Source organism: Nelumbo lutea, chromosome 2 (genome assembly GCF_056320005.1).
Source record: "Nelumbo lutea isolate HS-2025 chromosome 2, American lotus-T2T, whole genome shotgun sequence".
NCBI classification, from domain to species: Eukaryota; Viridiplantae; Streptophyta; class Magnoliopsida; order Proteales; family Nelumbonaceae; genus Nelumbo; species Nelumbo lutea.
The window spans coordinates 11,031,704-11,051,082 of record NC_142685.1 but is presented as its reverse complement, the minus strand read 5'-3'; the positions used below and the strand labels follow the sequence as shown (position 1 = coordinate 11,051,082).

Below are 19,379 nucleotides of genomic sequence, written 5' to 3'. Positions count from 1 at the left end.
GGTTTATTGGGTTTAGCCTGTTGAGTGGAGGATAAAGACTAACTAAACTAAACCCAATGAACCAATAAACTATCCACACGTTGAAGAGTCTTGCGTGGTCAATTAGGAAAGGTATGAAAACCTATACAAAATTTGTAAAGGTTTTTTTGCCTTTTTCTTCTTTTCTCTACTTTTTCCTTCAAACTAAATATAACCTTAGGGAACTCACTATACCAGTAAACTATCCACACGTCGCCCAACCCAAATCAGGATACATGTTTTAATTTAGACCCAAATCATGAACCGCCCTAAATATTTGATTGGATTGATTTGGTTACATTCAATTTTTTTTTTTAGGCCCTTTCAGATGTAGCGTGAAAAAGAACCATACCATTTAGGTTGTTAAGGAAACTATTGAGTTCGACACACACATTCACACACAAAAAATGCTATTGAGTTCGTATTCAAGAAATTGAGCTTCGAGCGACGGAGCCCTTTTCAATTGACGTCGAATTTGTGCTACGAAGTGTGAAAGAAAAGTAGAAAAATGCAAGGTGTCCGAAGGCCTTGTTACGTCGACAAAGTAATAACTAATCATCAGCTAACTAGATTCAAACTTTCTACTCGCCTAGCTATTTGGGGTGACGGGATCTGTATTGATGCCAATTTATTTGGGGGGGGGGGGGGCATTGGTGTATAGAGTGGGATTTTTTTTTTATATAGTTCTACAGAAAATCAGAAATCTACATTGTGTTTGTCTGTATTTTTCCAATTTTTAAGAATAAAATATAAAAATTTCTCTTGACGTTTCTGACAATCATAAAAATCTTTTCATTTTAACAAAAATCTCTCCTATAGTTTTGAAAAATCCTGCAATTACCTCCCTTTCATTATTGTCCCATCCAGAAAATATTGGTCTAATGCATTAGTTTTTTTTTGAAAATATCAATTTTATTCTTATAATATATATGTTAATAATACATAATATATAATATAATAATAAAATTAATAGCAAAAAAGTATTACATATTTCAAATGTATAAAATATTGTATAATATATAATATATTATTAATAATATATAATTAATATGTTATAAAATGCCTATCAAAATAGGGCTTTGGGCCTTATATAAGGCTGGGTTCTGACTGAAGATCTAGGCCCGATGGTTGGGTTGGGCTTGGGATTGGGCTCGGGCCTAGTAATTTTCTGTTTATAAAAAAGTAAAGGGTAAAATATAAAAACCTCCCCTGAGTTTTTTGACAATCTTATAAACCTCCCCTATGTTTTGATTTTAATAGAATCCTCCCCTATAGTTTTGAAAAAAAGCTATAAATACCTCCCTTCCATTAAAGTTCCTGTTAACTTAGAAGAAGAATTTACTAAAATACCCTTAAATACTACCAAGTATCATCCTCCTCTTTATGAGATGTATACTTCTACATCAAGTTCAACAAGATTGAGAGAAGGCAATGTCTTTGACTTTGTTCATGTTAAATTTAATAAAATAATCCAGGTAACATTGAGAGAAATAGGTTGGCGCTTAATACTTAATAGAACTTTGATTTTTTTTTTTTTTTTCTGTTTTATGATTTGAGGTCATGTTAGGAATTTCTTTGAACACTTGGATTATTGTCACGTGCATCATATGAGCGCATTATAAAGATGAGTTCAATACGGTTGAAGCCTTTTGGGTAGATTAAATAGTTCTGAAAAATGACTGTTAAATTACTTAAATAGTAAAAGGAATTGCTTAGAACCATTTAACAGGCATCTCCATGAAGTCTCTAGACTGTGGTTCCTATTTGTCTATCACCTGAAAAAAAAATGAAAATGAAAAGAAAAAAATATGAAAGAAATAGAATGGAAGAAGAATAAAAGAGATGGAAAATTAAGAAAATATGAAAAACAAATAAAATAGAGCAAAATGATAAAAAAATGAGTTACGATTGATTAGCTCAATTGACACAGAGAAGTGGAAAAAACAGGGTTAGGAGATTGGTTTGCTTCAATTACCACTTTAAGGGTAAATGTGGTATTTTAAGAAAATTAATGTATTATGTTAGGGTTTTTGGCCAGAAAAACTAATGACGGAGGTATATTTTTCAAAACTATAAGAGAGGATTCTGTTCGGGAGATTTATAAAATTGTGAGAAAATTTAGGGGAGGTTTTTGTATTTTACCCAAAAGTAAATCCCGACCCAAACCCGGTGTGGCCCAGCGGATGAGCAGGTCTACTTACATGATGTTGATCCACTCGAATTTGTAACGAGCTGTGAAAATAAATTTGTATTTTTAATAATAAGCAAAACCCATGGTGCATGATAAGTGCATCATAAAGCAAAAAACGTGAATCAGTATAAAATGATACAGCACATCTGACATTTTTTACATTGTTAAAGCCTTGTGATAAATATATGTTGTGAAACGTGAAAATTGATTCAATGAGCTTTTGTGGATGTCTACAAGTCGTTGCTTTAATTTGGTTCAGAGGCTGCTTTTCCGAAATGTTCGTTATGCTTTCTTCCCTTTTACTAATCATTCGCAGTGTTTGGATTAGACGGAAATGAAAATGGATTTGGGAGATATGTTGCCAATGTTGAATGAAGAATACTATAACTGTCCAGTAAAAGCAAAGCAGTATTTGGATGGGGATGCTGTCAATAAATAAAGGGTACGTTGGTTCCTCTTGGCTATTCTCCACTCCGTAAAAGGAGCCTATGGGGAGAGCAATAGATTTTTTTCTTTTTTAATTAGCCGCATTTTTAATTTATCGACTTTCCGCTACTTCTTTAATCCAGACACGGCCAAACAGATTTTAGGCCTCCAAAGTCCAAAGTCCAAACGAGATCTTTTAATTTGAGGGATCTGAAAATTCCTGGGTTGCAAGTCATGTGAAATTTGCAGACTAGCTGGGACATAAACAAAAACTTGTTTCCATATTTTCCTGCTAGCTACAGTCTTGATGTATATGAATTATGAATTGGGAAGGTTGTCTTTTAATAATCGAGCTTCGTAAATGGGAATGAACTCTTTACATTTTTTAAATCATTCCCAAGCTAATTAGTGAGGTATTGCTTCAGAATCCACTGCATGCATGCACCCCTTAATTATCTAATGAAGAAGAAAAAAAAAACTCTGATCTGATGTATATAGCAATTAATGCATTTCCAAATTCTAACTCCGAATCCTACCCAATCCAAATGTATATAGCAATTAATGCATTTCCAAATTCTAACTCCGAATCCTACCCAATCCAAATGTATGTAATGTAAGGCTTGGGGTTTGCTTTGAAATAGACTTTGAACATGACATGCTCAAGCCTCTCTCTCTCTCTCTCTCTCCAACTGCAATGCACGTGTTATCCGCTAGCATATAGAAATTAAAGCGCTCAGAGAAAAACACTTTCCCAGCCCGAAAGAGTTGCCCCCTGCTTGTGAGTTATGACAGACAGTCCCCGCATCAAAACCCAATTTTTAACTTATCATGTGATGCTCTGGCCAAGAAGATAGATGTGAATGACGTTTAACAAAATAACCAGTCTGAATTCTGAAGAGTGCCTTACCTAGTAATATTAATTCCCGGCTTTATATATATCTATGCAAACAAATATTAAATAAGTATTTGGATTTAATTTTTATGACTTACACACTTAATTTCATCTATTACCAGTACAGTAGATGTTCGGGAGAGTTTTGTTTAGAAGATAAAAATGCTCACAGAATTAGCATCCTCTATAATTCGCAATCTATATACGTACCGTATCCTTCCTCTACCACCATTAACAAGGTTTGGCAATTAGACTCTGTTAATTTGTACTTAAAATAAATCACGACTAACAGCAAATTATAGCATAAGCCCTTGTTTGGAAATTAAGCAATTTCCTTGTGTGTTTGTCAAATATAGGTAACTATATAAACCACTCATGACCCTTTTTATTTCGCAAAATTAATTCTATCTCTTTCTCCTTCAGTTACAGGAAACAAATTAAGTAGCCCATGTTTTAGCCGTGCATGCATGCTTGTATACTCCATTAGTTGCCTTATTGGAATTAATACAAGGCATCTACATATATAATAGATTGGCTTCTGGCGAGTTTAGTAACGGGGGATTCAGATTCATGTTGTGCAATGCTACACAGTGCATGACTACGAGAATGTAGCATTGAAGATCAAACAGAGCTTAGTACTGTGTATATATATACTTTTTAAAATCCCTGTTATGTTGTAATGATTTTAACCAACACTAAAATGAAGCATCGATCCTACGGGGGTATCTCCATATATAGGTCATACGCGACTACTGAAGCTTTGTTTATTCAATAAGGCGATATATGCCCGCTTCTGGACGATGAACCCTGAAAAACTAATACATGCTGGGAGATCGATCTTGCTATTGTATATATATATATCACTGTTCGGATGCCTAAGCTAAAGCAAATCTATGTTCCTTAATTACCAGTTAATCAAAACTCTTGCTTGCTAGAAGAATATAAGACAAATTCATCTTAGGCAACGCTAGAGAATAACTCAGAAGTGAACCAATAGGGAGGACAGAGACTCCACTCCAGTGAAAATTTAAAACTAAAAACAAGTTTTGGTTATTAATTGCATCTGTCTCTGGATCGTACACAGCAATGATATATATATATATATATCAAATTGATCTCTCGGACAAGTACCTTCAGGATCTCACTAGAATGCATTTTATTCATAAAGTGAGATCCAGGGTACTTGGCCTTTCTGATTCCTTGTTACTATCACCTCCCTTCAACCAGAAATCCTTGGTGGCCGGTTCTTGGTCTACACTACTAGAATTCTTTTCCTTCTCTGCAGATGGAGAAAGCAAAGAAAGACATAGGTTGTCATCTACTTTTTCCTCTTCGTCCCAACCCTTTACCCACTTTTTCCGTTGTCTTGATGGCAGATCCAGCGAAAGATTCAAATCAACATCACAATCTGCAGCCTTCCTTTTTATCGCGCTTCTCTCTTCTCCGCTCGTACTCCAGGAGCTACTTTTGTCCAAACAGCCCAATATCTCTAACACTAAACTTGGTCTGGTCTGGGTCTGATATGATTCACGATCATATGGAATTTTGTATTCGTCTGGGTACTCATGTGCTCTTCTCCTAGTTTGTTCAGTGAAATTAACTTTGTCCATGTAGAAATCACTGTTGGACGTCTTACAGCCGCTGCCGCCGAATACCCTTTCAGTTACTGAACCATAGAATCCAGGTCTGCCTCTAGCAATTGCTTCACCGCCCATGTAGGAGCTAGGGAACCAGTTCCCATGTCCAGTCATCCGAAGAACATCAGGATATCTAAAATATGTTAACATGTTATTCTCTGCTAAATAGCTATTTTATGATGACTGATGACGATTTTGCAGAAAAATGTATGGATTCCTTCATTACCTGATATTGGAGCTAAACCTTGGATTCAGACTTGGCAGCATGGGAAGTCGACAAGGGTTGTTATAAATGTGGTGATTCCAATTCTCCAAAAGGTATCCATTGTCGTTTAGCACTGTGGTGGAACAACAACAATGGCACAACATTACAAAGATGTCTGGGGAATCGATCTAGAAAAAAACAAAAAAAAAAAAAACCCTAAATTTCATTTTTCAAGGACGAAGTTGGACAAATCTGTTTGTACCTTGGCCTGCGTCATCCATCTTCTTGCTCCTGTACATCTGTTGCCACACAACACAACAAAGCCGAGAAAAGAAAACAGATCAAACGAGCTGTAAAATTGATGAGTTGAAGAACCTCGAATTTAGACACGGCCTACCAAAATTACCTGTAAATGGCTCTTGACATGTGAAATACTAAGGCCTTTTATGTTCATCAGTTGAAGAACTAGTTTAGGCGTTGCTCCTGCACCCAAGTAATAAGAAGATGATCATCGTTAAGATTGTTATGGAGATTATCTAACAGTGAAGAGAAAAAATAATAATAATAAATGAGCACTTACTATCTTGGCCTCCAAGTCTTTCTACAGCCTGAACAAAACAAAGATGGAGCTCCGGCGTCCAACGTAGCCTCGGCATCTTGGACCTTATATACTGTCTCATCTTACCTTCACCAGAGTTCGGCTTCTTCTCACTCTCCTCAACGGTGCTGTTGCTTGAGCTCGCACTGGTTTTAGGCATAACCTCATCATCACCCTCCTCGTCCTCGCTCTTGTTGGAGGGGTTTTCCTTCAAACCATCATTATTCTCACATCCCTCTCCTTGCATCGTTCCTACTTCCCTCTCTGGCTCTAGCTTTGTAGCTTATTACAGACGATGAGAAAAAGGAAGAGACATTATTAATTAGGGTTTGATACCAAATAAGAAAAGGAAGAAGGAAAATTAGATGTGGACTTGTTTTGATTCTTCCCTTCTTGTTGTTAGGTGCCTAAATAACCTAGGTGGATTCCATCTAAATTCTAAAAGATCAGATGTCGATCTTGCAGAGAATTTCCTCTACGACTACAACATCAACTAGAGCAGATGAGGAGAATGAAGACCCAACTCCTAAAAGTCTCAACATAGGCTCTCTCTCTCTCTCTCTCTCTCTCTCTCTCTCTCTCTCAGAGTAGTCAGTATGTATATGTATTAGTAAAACGTGTGCATGCATGCATGCATGTTGGCATGGATGTGCATAGGCATGAATGATGAAGTATAAATGGGTAGGGTCGTAGAGAGTAAAAACGTGCATAGGTAAACCAATGAACTGGACTGGACTGGGTGAAGGACTTGGGAATCACGTTTGCTGACGCTTTGATGCTTGCTGTCGGTGATCACGGATTTGTTTACGACGACTGCACCAAAATAAAACAAAAACTCTTCTATTTTCTTTTGCGTTTCTAATCCATCCAAGTGTCTAAAAGATTCTTATGACTCAGCTTAACGGTTTTCTGATCGGGTTGATGCAATGGTCATGTGTACTTTCTGATTTCTAGACGGGTCTACACGGTGTAGACTCTTGCTTTGCTTATCCTTATTCTCACACGTAAGAGATGATGTGGCCTATTCATGCCTTGGATCCGCTTGCTTCCCTCCCTCTGAATTGGCTTCCCTTCTGCTTTGCAGCTCTGTACGGACTTCACCCTTTTTTTTCCGAGTTTGCTAGAATTACGTGAGGATTGCCACGTTTCCATTTAGAGTTTACTACACCGCCCGTCTAGATAACGAGATGTATTTAATACCGAGAAGTATATACAAACCTTAATTTGCACTGCCATTTGAATTTGATGCTTACGTAAGATAAATGGGGATGGTAAACCTGCACGTAGAGAATTGTAAATTACAAATATAGGACGGTCCCTCTGATCATTGCTTTTGTTTGTCCTCGCGACAAACGACGAACATCGAGACAACACAGATGTTCTGGTTGTTTCCATGAGGGACCTAGCTTTTAAAATCAAGCTCAGCAACGATACTCTCTTTTGTTTTGTATTTTCCCAAGAACTTAGCCCGCCATTGTTGTTGGTCAGAATAATGGTGGTGGGTTGTTGTAAGTTTGTAACAATATTGGAATTAGATAAACCTAATTGCTGACGAATGCTTGATCTAATGGTTGAGATCCCAGGGTTGTTTAGATGCCAGTGTGTCGTGTTAATCTCTGGTAATCGGCCCCACCCTTCTTTGGTATTTGGTATTTGTCTAGCTAAACGGGTTAAGATTGGGTTTGGATCAAAGCATCGTTCTGGGCCGGATGGCATCCAGATTGCCAAGTGCTTTTATATTGCTATATATAATACGTTTACGGTTTACCCATGCATACTGAATTTCAATTTATTCTAATTTGGGCTGTAAGTGACGTAATTAAAAGGGAGCAGTAGCCTTGTTGTTCCCACGAAGTATAGTATCATATATCAGTGTCATTTGTTTGAGATATACTTTTTTATGCTAGTCAATCTATAAGATCAAGGAGACACAGACAGACTGCGAGTAGGACCTGGAGATAGCAGTGAGTGAATGGGAGGATGCACAATCTGTTCAACTTATCAATTTGATAAATTATTGGACCATCGGAAAAGCTGTAGAGAACCATTTTCGGAGATAATTTTCAATTCCTACGTTCCTGACATGCTGTTGCGGCACTTACACCAAGGAGGGGTGATGGATCAGAATCTATAACACGAGTCATTAATGGACAATGCTACTCTAGGTATTAGGCCGCTGCTGGATTTGAGCATTACACTGCAAACAAAGTGGAAATTACTAACTCACCAGTCACCAAGTAAGATCAAACCGAAAGAAAAAGAAAAGAGAAGACCGAATTTCAATCACCCGATTGATCGAAGTTCTTGTGCTGATGCATGCATGGTTTATATTAACGACAGGCGCCGTAAGGATGAATGGCAATAATGACTTCAGCTGCAAGTGTTGAATAATGTTCTATATGTTAATTAGGTTGTGATGTCATAACTCAATCGATAATGTAACTAGTAGTGGTTTGCACACCACAGATGCAGGATCAGTTTATATCAAAACCATGGGATGCAACACAGTACAATAATTTCTGGTAAAAGGCAATCCAATAGAAGCAAAAAGTAGAAACAAAGCATTGTATATATAACTTCTAAAACCAAATTCCAATAGAAAATGGCAGCCATACGCAAGTGGTTTTAAGGTAAAGGAGATAAGGGGCATCGATCTATGCATATCAACTCATCCTGACTCATCTTCTCTTCTCTAAACATGGTTTTAAATTTGGTCACTTTAGACGCTTGACGGCTTGATCCATAATGAAAAGTTAGACATTTCGATTTTTTAAATTTTATTTTTATTTATCTTATTAACATGTTATATAATTTTACATTTATAACGCTGGATTCATATATATATATATATATATATATATATATATTAATAAAATTTTTGGACGAAATAATTAAATTTCTGAAATCCAAAAAAAAGATTAAAATATTTTAGCCTAAATAGATTTAATTACCCCATGTTCATATTTTAATTAAGTAGATATATGAATATCTGAAGCCAAAGTTTTACAAAATTTTACTGAAGAAAAAAAAGGTTAAGCAATTAAAAATCGAAAACAAAGCATCAGTATCAAACCGATGCTATAAGGCGACAGGCGTAAGCAGCACTGAACTTGAATCAACTTAAATAATTAATAATATGTCCAGTTTCTGCGAGATGGGCTTCTCTCTCTTTCTCTGTCTCTTTATTTTATTTTTTTTTGTAGATTAAAGTTGTATAATATTGTCTTCTGGTGCATGTGAGCAAGTGAAAATGATTTTCTTTTATTGGCCGGGTGATAGAGAGATATATCCAACACTCCATATTTAATTTAAAAGTTTAGAGCCCTCAGCTGTTATAAGTCAACTGCTAACAGTTCCTTGGTTTTATTTATTGTATGAGAATACGTGAAACCTATTAATGCGGATCAAAGCATTATTCGAGAATGAGCATGTTTGTCCTTTTTAAATGTTTCATTATCATCATCATCACCTCATCTCATCCTATGCCATATGCCATATGCCATGCCATATTACATACCATTCATCATATATACCGCATGCATGCGTGCTCCATAGTCGATATATATAATTGACGCTAGCTAGCTATATAGCTACAACATTATTGGTTGGTCAAAACTAGAAAAAAAAAAGGATCCAACATCCTATTGGAAAGGGGGAGGGCGTCTTGGCTCTGGAGTCTGGACCACACAGGACCCAGCAACCCAAACACTATATACTTTTTAGTGTTAGGACCCCCATGAGGGTTGAGACACCCACCAAGGAGAATGCTGAATGCCTAGCTCTACATAAACTATTAACAAAAAAGAAAAAAGAAATCACTTGAACCGTCCAATTCAGAGAATAAGAACTACTTATATACTTAGAATATATATCATGCTATGTTTCAATTCTTGGCTCGGCAACCTTGCAATTAATGGCAAGTCTTGAATCTTGATCTTTCTAGTTCTAGAGGAGAGGAGAGAGATGGCATGCATGCAGGTTTTACACATACAGCAATTAAATATATATTAGCCTTTTAGAAACCATGTCGATCTTGCCTTTAGATGGATATTCTGAAGAGTAGTTCACTTTGTTAATTGGAATAATTCATATTTTATCACATGGACAACCAAAGCAATCTTCGTCCTCGTTAATACAGATCTAATATCTAATATTAATGTCGAGGGTGTCAATGACAATAATTGAGTATTTCAGCAGCCAACTCATCAATATTCAATGATTCAATCACACCCTCCTTTCTTTGTCTTTTTTATCTTTTTATGCATGACAACAACTGAACTGATCTCAGTTTGAATTTAGTCAAGTCAGGCAGTGCGTTTTTCAACCCCTACAAGTCGGATAAGTCCACCTTTCTTTAGATGATCAAAGAGGCCAGGCCACCCATTTTCCCCAACATATTTTCAAGTAGATCAGATGAATTTACTTGTGCACATGGAGAAACAAGAATTCCACTGGCTAATTACTTTGAGGCATCTCCTTCAATTCCAGTGTTCATCTATTATATGCAAGCTAGCATGGATTAATGTTTATTATTTTTCTCCAATCAGCTTATGATATCATAGATTTCGAATTAGAAGTTCAATTAATAGTTAATTAATCTAACAGAAGCTGTCGCCTTCGCTTCTTTTGCATATTATGCGTTTGTTTGGCATCGATGCCGTTGTTCCAAAACACGGTGATACATTGAAAAAAAAAATGGTGTTTTAAGAAATGCTTATTTGTTTGGAACTGTTTTTCCATAAAAAATGGTGCTTTAAGTCATACCTTGAAAATCATCGATAAGGCGTGGTTTTGAGTAACGTTGAATTTGACATTTTCTCAGATTGCAGCTCGTTGCTGCCAACAAAGGCATGATGTGGCAGTGACGTGGAATTCCTATAATGGGTAACAATGCTGAAAGCAGAAATGGAGCACTGGTACCAAACAATAATGTTTTAAAAAACGAATCGGAAACAGAACCGTTCTAGCCACTAGTTTCCGGGTCAACAGTCCGACCGTCTGGTTCGTACGGATGGCCTGTTCTGACAAATAAGTTAAAAATAAAATGGTAAAAACCATTGAACGGGTCGATGGTTCGATTACTCGGGTCAACAAGTTGTTGACTTTTTCAACGGTTTTTTACCAAAATCGGGTTTGGGGTAAAACGGAACCGTATGGCTGGATGATTCCCAGGCCGAACGGTCCGACCGTCTGGGTCAATGGCGGTTCTAAAACTTTGCCAAACAGAAAGTGTTGTTGTTGCTTCAAGAAACACCCTACTTGGCAGCAACGTTTCCAAACAGAAAAGACATCGTTTTCTCAGAAAACGGTGCTTCCAACCCACACATCAACAGCACCTTTTTCTCAGCATTGATGCCAAACATAATGGTTTTTAAAACAAACCCGGCGACCGAACGGGTCAAGGGTTCGGTTATCGGGTCGAACGGTTGACCCGTTTTGACAAAAAAATTTAAAACAATCAATACCGTTCGAATGGTTTGAACGGTTAACTGGCCGGTTCAGTGATTTTTCTGACCAAAATCCACGGTTTTGGGAAAAAATGGAACCGGCCTGATTTTTCTGGTCCGACCATCCAGTCCGGTCCGGTCTGGTTCTGAAAACCATGCCAAACATATACTATGTGTCTATATTTGAAAAAGGTTTTCTCCAAACCACTTGTAAACTGAGAGCACACGTTTACCAGAAATGGAGAGATTTCTCTGATGTTTTTGTCGGAAAAGCATAAATAAGATAATTTCAAGATTTGAAGAAATAATGAATTCATTTCCATCTTTCTCTCCATTTTAGTAGACGATTGGGTCGTGGGTCCAAATGATATTGAAATCTAAAATAAAATGATTCAAATTCATGTTCAGCTTCCATGTAAGAATTATAAATCACATTACTGTCTGTGATTTTAAGCCCAGCAAGAAAATTAGAAAACATGAACATTCTCTTTTTCTTCCTACCAGTAAAGCGATGTAAAACAACTTGCATGGTTGATCACTTAATAGTAGCTAGTGTAACAGTTGTTGATTCTGACCTTCCAACCAACTGGGCAAAATTTCAGGTCTGGGATTTTGCAACAGCGAACCTGGCTCAACCCCAAGTACAAAAGGGAAGTAGACGATCAAATTGGATGTGGTTGATAGCAAGCTATTCTTAGATCCTTGAAAGTGAGAAGATGCAAAGTCTTCTTTATTCTCCATTGACCAACTTTGTTTTAATTTGACCTATATCAACAAAGATTCTTTTAATGATTTATTGGTTAATGTATTATATTTGTGTGTTCAAGACTATTTAATCAGCAATATATATATATATATATATATATATATATATATATATATATATATATATATATATCCAACTTCCAAAATTAGGTGCTTAATTACTGTTCCATTTATAAGAACTTCCTTTGAATATTGATTTAGCTAGGGACTCTGAACGATAACATATTTGGTTTGTGGGAATAGGGATTTGGAACCGGCATTGGAATGGGCCATTTCAATTCTAACTGTTTGGTTGGATAGAATTGGAATCTTATTCTCATTCTCCCTCTCTCCTAGGAATGAAATTCCATTCCAGCTAATTTCAATTTCCATTCTGATTCCTATCAGAACCAAATAGATTATGAAAATAGATCATTCTGATTCTGATTCCAACTATAAACGAACACAGACCCTGAGTTTTAATCGTCTCGTGCTGTTTTGGGTATTTTGTGACCAACCTTGAACACAAATATATCATTGTGGGGCAAGCATGGAGATCTCCATGGATGCAATTAGTCAACAAGTTTTGTTGCAAAATCTCACGCTTTGTTTATTTGGAGAGAGCAAATCTACACTGGATACAAATTTTGAACTCGGTTCAGTTTTACACTCATTTGCTTATAACTATGGCTGTGTTTGGTAAGAAAGCAGAGAAAAGATATAAATTAACAATGTTACCAAGATATTAAATTTTTGGTGATCTGCACAAAAGCTAAGGCAAGTATCCACTAGATAAATTTTATATTCTTACCAAAAGTATTTGGTTGTGATGGATATAAACATAAATTCCAAGTCTGAAATCTAACTTTTTTTATTGATCAACTTTGAGAGCAAAGTTTGACTCTAATTTGAATGCAATGCAAACATATGAAGAACAAAATACAAATTTGCTATCATTTTTAATAGAAAAACATGTTCTTTCCAAATGCCTGAAAAACTAAACCACAGTACAAATTTGCTTTGGTTTAGCATATGAACTCTTAGCAAACACAGCCTATGGTTTGAACTCCTATGTGATGCAAAATTTGCACCTTTTTGTCTTGTTTGTAGTTATTGGAAGTACAATTTACATCTAAAAAACTGATGCAAATTTTGCACCATCTTCCTCCTACCTTGAGCCACTCTCATATATTATTATTCATGTAAAGCAGGGGTCACATTGTTTTACTTCTCATAATAAAATTAACAAGATAAAGTCAAACTTTAAGAAGATATACCAGAATTTGCACTCCCTTACATTTACCCCGAATAAGCTGAACATTAAGCAAATAAAACCAGTTGGACAAGAGCTCTTCATTTTGTGTATTATAAAAGGGACTCAATATCAACACATGAATATGTTGTGTTAACGAGTTTGGATCAGCTGCCCACAAGACACTATAGCTGCACATTGGAAATATCTCAGTTTACATTCATAGGGAGATGTCCCTGATTTGTGGCTGTAGTGTCTTGTGGATATATATGGATAATGTCTTTGTGGATAGCAAATCCAAGTTGGGTTTAACATTTAGATCTGTTCATGGACTGGGCTGAGGTTTAGGCCATGTTTGGTTCATTACTCTGGGCCTCATTCTTTAAATTCTTGCTCATTTTGGGCAAGAATTAATAACATTAGAATGTTTGATTACAAAATTCTTGCCATGGGTCACATTCCTTTTAAAATGAAAAATCAGTTCATAGCACAAAAATTGAGGTAGCCTTCAGCATGAAAAATAATCATGCCCCATCTTGCTAATCATTTTCATTCTTTAAGGAAACTCTGCCTAAAAAACTATTGCCATAGATGTTTATTAGCGGACTACCATGGAAGTATTTTTATGAAAGCACTTCTATATGAAAGCACTTTAATAAAAGTACTTTTACATGAAAGCACTTTTGTGAAAGACCTTTTACAAAAGTACTTTTGTGAAAGAACTTTTACAAAGGCACTTTTATGAAAGCATTTTTGTAAAAGCACTTTATGAAAGTACTTTTATAAAACAAAAGCACTTTTACAAAAGTACTTTTATAAAAGCATTTTTACAAAAGTACTTTTATGAAAGTACTTTAATCAAAGTATTTTTATGAAAACACTTTTACAAAAATACTTTTATATAGGACACTTGTCAGTGTGAAAAGAATTCATTTTTAGGAAAAAAAGAATTCAAAAACCCTCACCGACAGCTTCGAAGGGTCTGATCCATTTTAGGATTCCATCTTGGGTAAGAATAAAAAAAAAAGAGAATTGAATCAAATATGGACTTAACTTTTGGCCAAAATTTGAATAAATACATCTCAAAGCCTGAGTCCAAAATAGTGTAAAATGTTCATGGGCTGAGTCCAAAGCCCAGCCCGTGAACAAGTCTAGTAACACCCTCTCCCTTCTGGTCCGCTAAATAGCCCTACCAACTCATACCCTTGCAATCTGGAAAAAAAAAAAAGCTCTTACTCCACCAATTAAATTAGTAGAATGGGCCATGGAAATGCATGAATAAAAATAGTGTGATATAATCGCGTTCACCGAAAGGGCATTGTTCAATATGTATAAATTTGTTTTAATAAAAACAAAGTTATCGCTTATGATTGAGCCAAATTTTATTAGCCACGGATGAAAGTTAGATGGGCTTGGGCTAGTTGACTAGTAGGCCCACGAAAATTGAGTTTGGTATCGACTTGTGAATTGAGATGAACAAAGGTCATGAAAAGAATCAAAAGCTACACGAAGACATGTAAGGTCAAGACTTTCTTCATCACAGAATAGGCTCATGTAGCCCAGGCCCAGCTAACTTGGGTCATTGGTAGCTTTGTGCAATTTGGGCCAAATTGGATCCGGTTTTGGTCTAGCAAGCCCAACACAAGATAAGGGTAAATTCTCAACCTGACATTAAAATATGTAACCTTAGTAATAAAAATGGGGTCCGGTATCGATGTTGTTATTAGAAACCACCACGGCAAGATTGTTTTGGCTCGTGCTCTCAGTGGTGTTTTCTTGCTGGTTTGCTTCTTACTCATGGGTTGGGCCTAGGGCCCATTATTCTTGAAGGAGATACGCATCGACACTTTGATAGTTAATTACAGGAGCCTTGCTGTTTGAGTTTCCCTCTCATATTGTTCCCTTCACACCCTGTACAAGGAATCATACTGCCCATATTCTTGCTAGATTTGGTCGTTCAGTTTTCCTTCAGTCCTGTTAATTTATTGGGGTTTTATTGGTCAAATAATTTTTAGTATCATCTCTTATTTTCTCTTTATTTTATTATATTTTATCTTATACTTATGAACCATCACAACCTCAAAAAATTTTAAATACTATCCTTGATCGAAGCTCTTTCGGTATCATGTCTTTCCGGCAGCATATATTCATACAAAATCGAGATGCAAATGATGCCAATCCAACAGCAACATCATGGGGTCTAGTGATTTGCACCAGCCACCAGAAGAGACACAAATACAATCTGGTGGATCCTCAATCCATACCGTTTAATATTGAAAATACAAAATATTGTCGTAAAATGGATTCGTTGTCTCTCCCTTGGGACACGTCTCCCTTTATTATTCTCTGCTCTACCTAAAACCAGAACCGAACACACTTTACCCCGTTTAGTGTACAGACTTTCAGACTTTATTTCGACTTCTTTGCTTGCTTCGGGATTAAAGTGAGTGGCGAGGGCGGCCGTCGCAGAGGACAAACGGAAACCTGATGAAAAATAGGTTTCATTTGTTTTTGATCAGACCCTTCGAAGCCGTCGGTGAGGGTTTCCTCTCTTCTTCTCCTTTTTCCCGATTTTTTTTTTCTTTATCCTTCGTGGCGTGGGCGTCCTCTGTTGAATTCATCATGATCTTTTATAGCTGAAAGTGTAATATGTTTCTGGCCTCAAAAGAGAAACCTTGAAACAGAAGAGAAGATATGGCGGCTGCCGCACATGGGTTGTCTTCCCTAATGGAATTGGGCTTTCCCTTGTATCCTTCTCGTTCATTTCCCGGTTATCGTTCCGTTGTTTCTCGCTTCAGCTCATGTGATTTTTTCTGGAATTCATTTTCTTCTAGGGTCTCAATTAGCATCTGCAACCGTAAAAATTCTACCTTTATTGCTCCCAGAAGGAGTAGACTTGAGGAATTCAGGTTGTTTGGGTCGGTTGAATTGGACCGTTTTGTGACGAGTAACGACGAAGATAAAATGAGTGAGGGATTCTTTGAAGCAATTGAAGAATTGGAACGCATGGTAAGAGAACCTGCCGATGTTCTTGAGGATATGAATGACCGGCTCTCTTCCCGGGAATTTCAATTGGTGTTGGTGTACTTCTCTCAAGAGGGGAGGGATTCCTGGTGTGCACTGGAGGTGTTTGAGTGGCTTCGCAAGGAAAACAGGGTCGATAAGGAGACTATGGAGCTTATGGTTTCGATTATGTGCGATTGGGTTAAGAAGCTCATCGAGGGTGAACATGTTGTTGGCGATGTAGTCGACCTTCTTGTGGAAATGGATTGTGTCGGTCTTAAGCCAAGCTTTAGTATGATAGAGAAAGTCATTTCTTTGTATTGGGAGACAGGGAGGAAGGAGGAAGCGGTTTCGTTCGTGAAAGAGGTTCTGAGGCGGGGAATCTCTTGTACCAAGGACGACGGAGAGAATCAAAAAGGAGGCCCAACTGGGTATCTTGCTTGGAGGATGATGGTAGGTTCCTGTTTTAAAAAAAATTGTTTTTCTTGTTTGTTCACTTTGTTGATTCGTTTATTAATAATTGCATAAGTTTTCCTATTTGTGTGCCAATTAGAATAAAATTTCGAATACTAAGTTCTATTTTTAATGTTTAGGTAATTAGATACCGGGGTATATGTTCTTGTTTTCATGCCTAGGGTAAAGGTGGGGATTCTTGTGGTGAAATTGGTTTGGCTTTAGTATTCTCTTTTTGTTACGATTAGCTGCTCATTTTCTTTTGAGTTTGTTGGAAATTTGGAGATTGCTTGAGGTTTGTTTTGCTTAGACTGTTGTGAGGTTTTATGCGATAATGTTCTAATTTCCTTCCGTCACTTCATGGTAAGCATTAATTTTATTACTTTTTTTCTCCTGATGGCACCCTAGGACTGAACCACAACCATGAGGGTGCTGTGCAGAATTTCTTATCATTTTGGCTACAGTTTCCAACATTCATCAGAGAGATTTGTTAGTCTGGAAAAGTTTCTCTCTTCATTTTGATACATTGAGGGTTTTAGGGATTTGTATTATATTTTCAAATAGAATAATTTATTACAAGGGAATTAAATCGAACACTGTACCATTAAGGATAACATACTGGTATCTTTGGGTTCTGTTTGGCGGATTTTAAATACTCAAAACAAGTAATCTAACAAAAAGCAACAAGGATTACCAATGCAAGTATCAATTATATAAGTAAATATTAATTTGTGAGAGAGAACAAGTTTTGGTGCTTTTTTTTTGGTTGCTAGGTTCTAAACTCTTCCTCTCTTATACTTAGGTTGTATGGGTTTCCCTGTTTTTCCCTACCTTTTCTTTCAAACCAAACACAGCCTTTGTTCTTCAATTTTGGAAACAAAAAGGCAGTCTAGTTGGTTGTTAGATAGATTTGTGGAGAGGAAGACTGAATTTTCTCTTTGAACAAAGAAGGTTGGAAGATGCTTGGGGGGGGGGGGGGGTCATTGAAGTCAAGGATTTAAATTTCATCTGAAGATCCAAAATGTTAACATCTGTCCCAGTTACAGGGCTGGAGGGGAATATGAAATCTCTAAAATTTAATATTAAGAAGCTAAAAAAGGGTAAATCTTGGTGAGGATGAGAGATGTGATATATAAGATTTTAAATTCTGAGGGAATAGGCAAAATGAGAAAAAAAAGGAAGAAATAACAATGAAAACATCTAATTATTTTGTTAGGTTCTTTCAAAAAATTATTGAAACTAATGGGATCTCAAAAAGAAATTGAAGTTTCTACAGAAATGTCAGGTTTTGGATCAGGTAAAAAAATGTGGCCCAAAATCAAAATTTGAACCCTTGAGCAAAGTAGGTTAGAAGCTGTTTTATGCATGATTCTGACAGGGAGCTGAATTGGCAGCCCAAGATGGACATATATTCTAGGTATATGTGAAATGTTTTGTTTTGTGGTTTTCTCATCCTGGTTCATGATGTGAAATGTTTTGTTTTGTTTTTTTTTTTTTTAAGATATATATACCATTTAAGTATAAGGGAAAAAAATGCCATGCATGGTAAGTTACGCAGTCTCTCATGAAAAAGATGTGAAAAGTGGCTCCATATGAATTGAAGCCTTATATTTAGGGTGTATAAATACATATATGGAATGTATCCTGTGACACTGCATTCTCGAAGCCTTACTGATTTGGTTGTTTCAATGATGAATTATTGTGGTTTAGCTGTCCAGGTTTTCTGTTAAATGGTATTTTATTATTTTTTCTATGGTCTTTCAGGTGGAGGGAAACTACCGGGATGCTGTTAAATTGGTGATTAACTTCAGGGAATGCGGATTGAAGCCTGAGATTTACAGCTACTTTATAGCAATGACAGCAGTGGTTAAAGAGCTGAATGAGTTCTCAAAAGCTTTACGCAAATTAAAAGGTTTCATGACAGCCGGTTTGGTAGCTGAACTTGATATAGAAAATGTGAGGCTTGTTGAGGAGTATCAGTCAGATCTTCTAGAGGATGGAGTCCTCTTGTCCAATTGGGTATTGCAAGAAGGAAATTCTACACATTCTGGGCTTGTTCATGAGAGGCTTCTCGCCATGTATGTCTGTGCTGGTCGAGGACTTGAGGCAGAACAACAGTTGTGGGAAATGAAGCTTGTGGGCAAGGAGGCAGACAAAGAGCTTTGTGACATTGTGTTAGCTATCTGTGCTTCCCAAAAAGAAGAAGGTTCCATTACACGTTTGCTTACTAGCTCTTCAGTTTTAACATTAAGAAGGAAGACGTCTTCCTGCTTCATCATCATAGCTTTTATAAATAAACAAAGGAGTCTTTGAGTCAGCTCTCCATTTAGGGGTTTATGCTCTATATGCTCCAGAAGGCTTAGCAGCCATGGCAGAATTCTTTGACATTTTTTCCAAAATTACTGTTCTTTTCTTTTCTTTTTTCCCCCAGAAATTATGCGGAATGCGTTACAATTAACCAGCTTACAGTACTGTTTCTTATCTACACAATTAAACCAAATCTGCAGCTGCCG

At 36.6% G+C, this 19,379-nt stretch overlaps 1 protein-coding gene and 1 pseudogene across 2 annotated transcripts; one reads left to right on the top strand and one right to left on the bottom strand.

Moving 5' to 3' along the window:
- Nucleotides 1-4,469: 4,469 nt before the first annotated feature.
- On the bottom strand, nt 4,470-6,601 carry LOC148868536 (uncharacterized). Its single transcript, XM_088972648.1, has 5 exons — nt 5,950-6,601; nt 5,776-5,852; nt 5,632-5,668; nt 5,391-5,502; nt 4,470-5,297 (listed from the first exon to the last, which is right to left on the bottom strand). The coding sequence occupies exons 1-5, from the start codon at nt 6,212-6,214 to the stop codon at nt 4,688-4,690; spliced, it is 1,101 nt and encodes a 366-aa protein (XP_088828774.1). The 5' UTR covers nt 6,215-6,601; the 3' UTR covers nt 4,470-4,687.
- An 8,836-nt stretch (nt 6,602-15,437) lies between these two features.
- Nucleotides 15,438-19,179, top strand: LOC148868535 (pentatricopeptide repeat-containing protein At2g30100, chloroplastic pseudogene; annotated as a pseudogene). Its single transcript, XR_016107026.1, has 2 exons — nt 15,438-16,866; nt 18,631-19,179. The product of XR_016107026.1 is annotated as a pentatricopeptide repeat-containing protein At2g30100, chloroplastic pseudogene (transcript).
- Nucleotides 19,180-19,379: the final 200 nt, after the last annotated feature.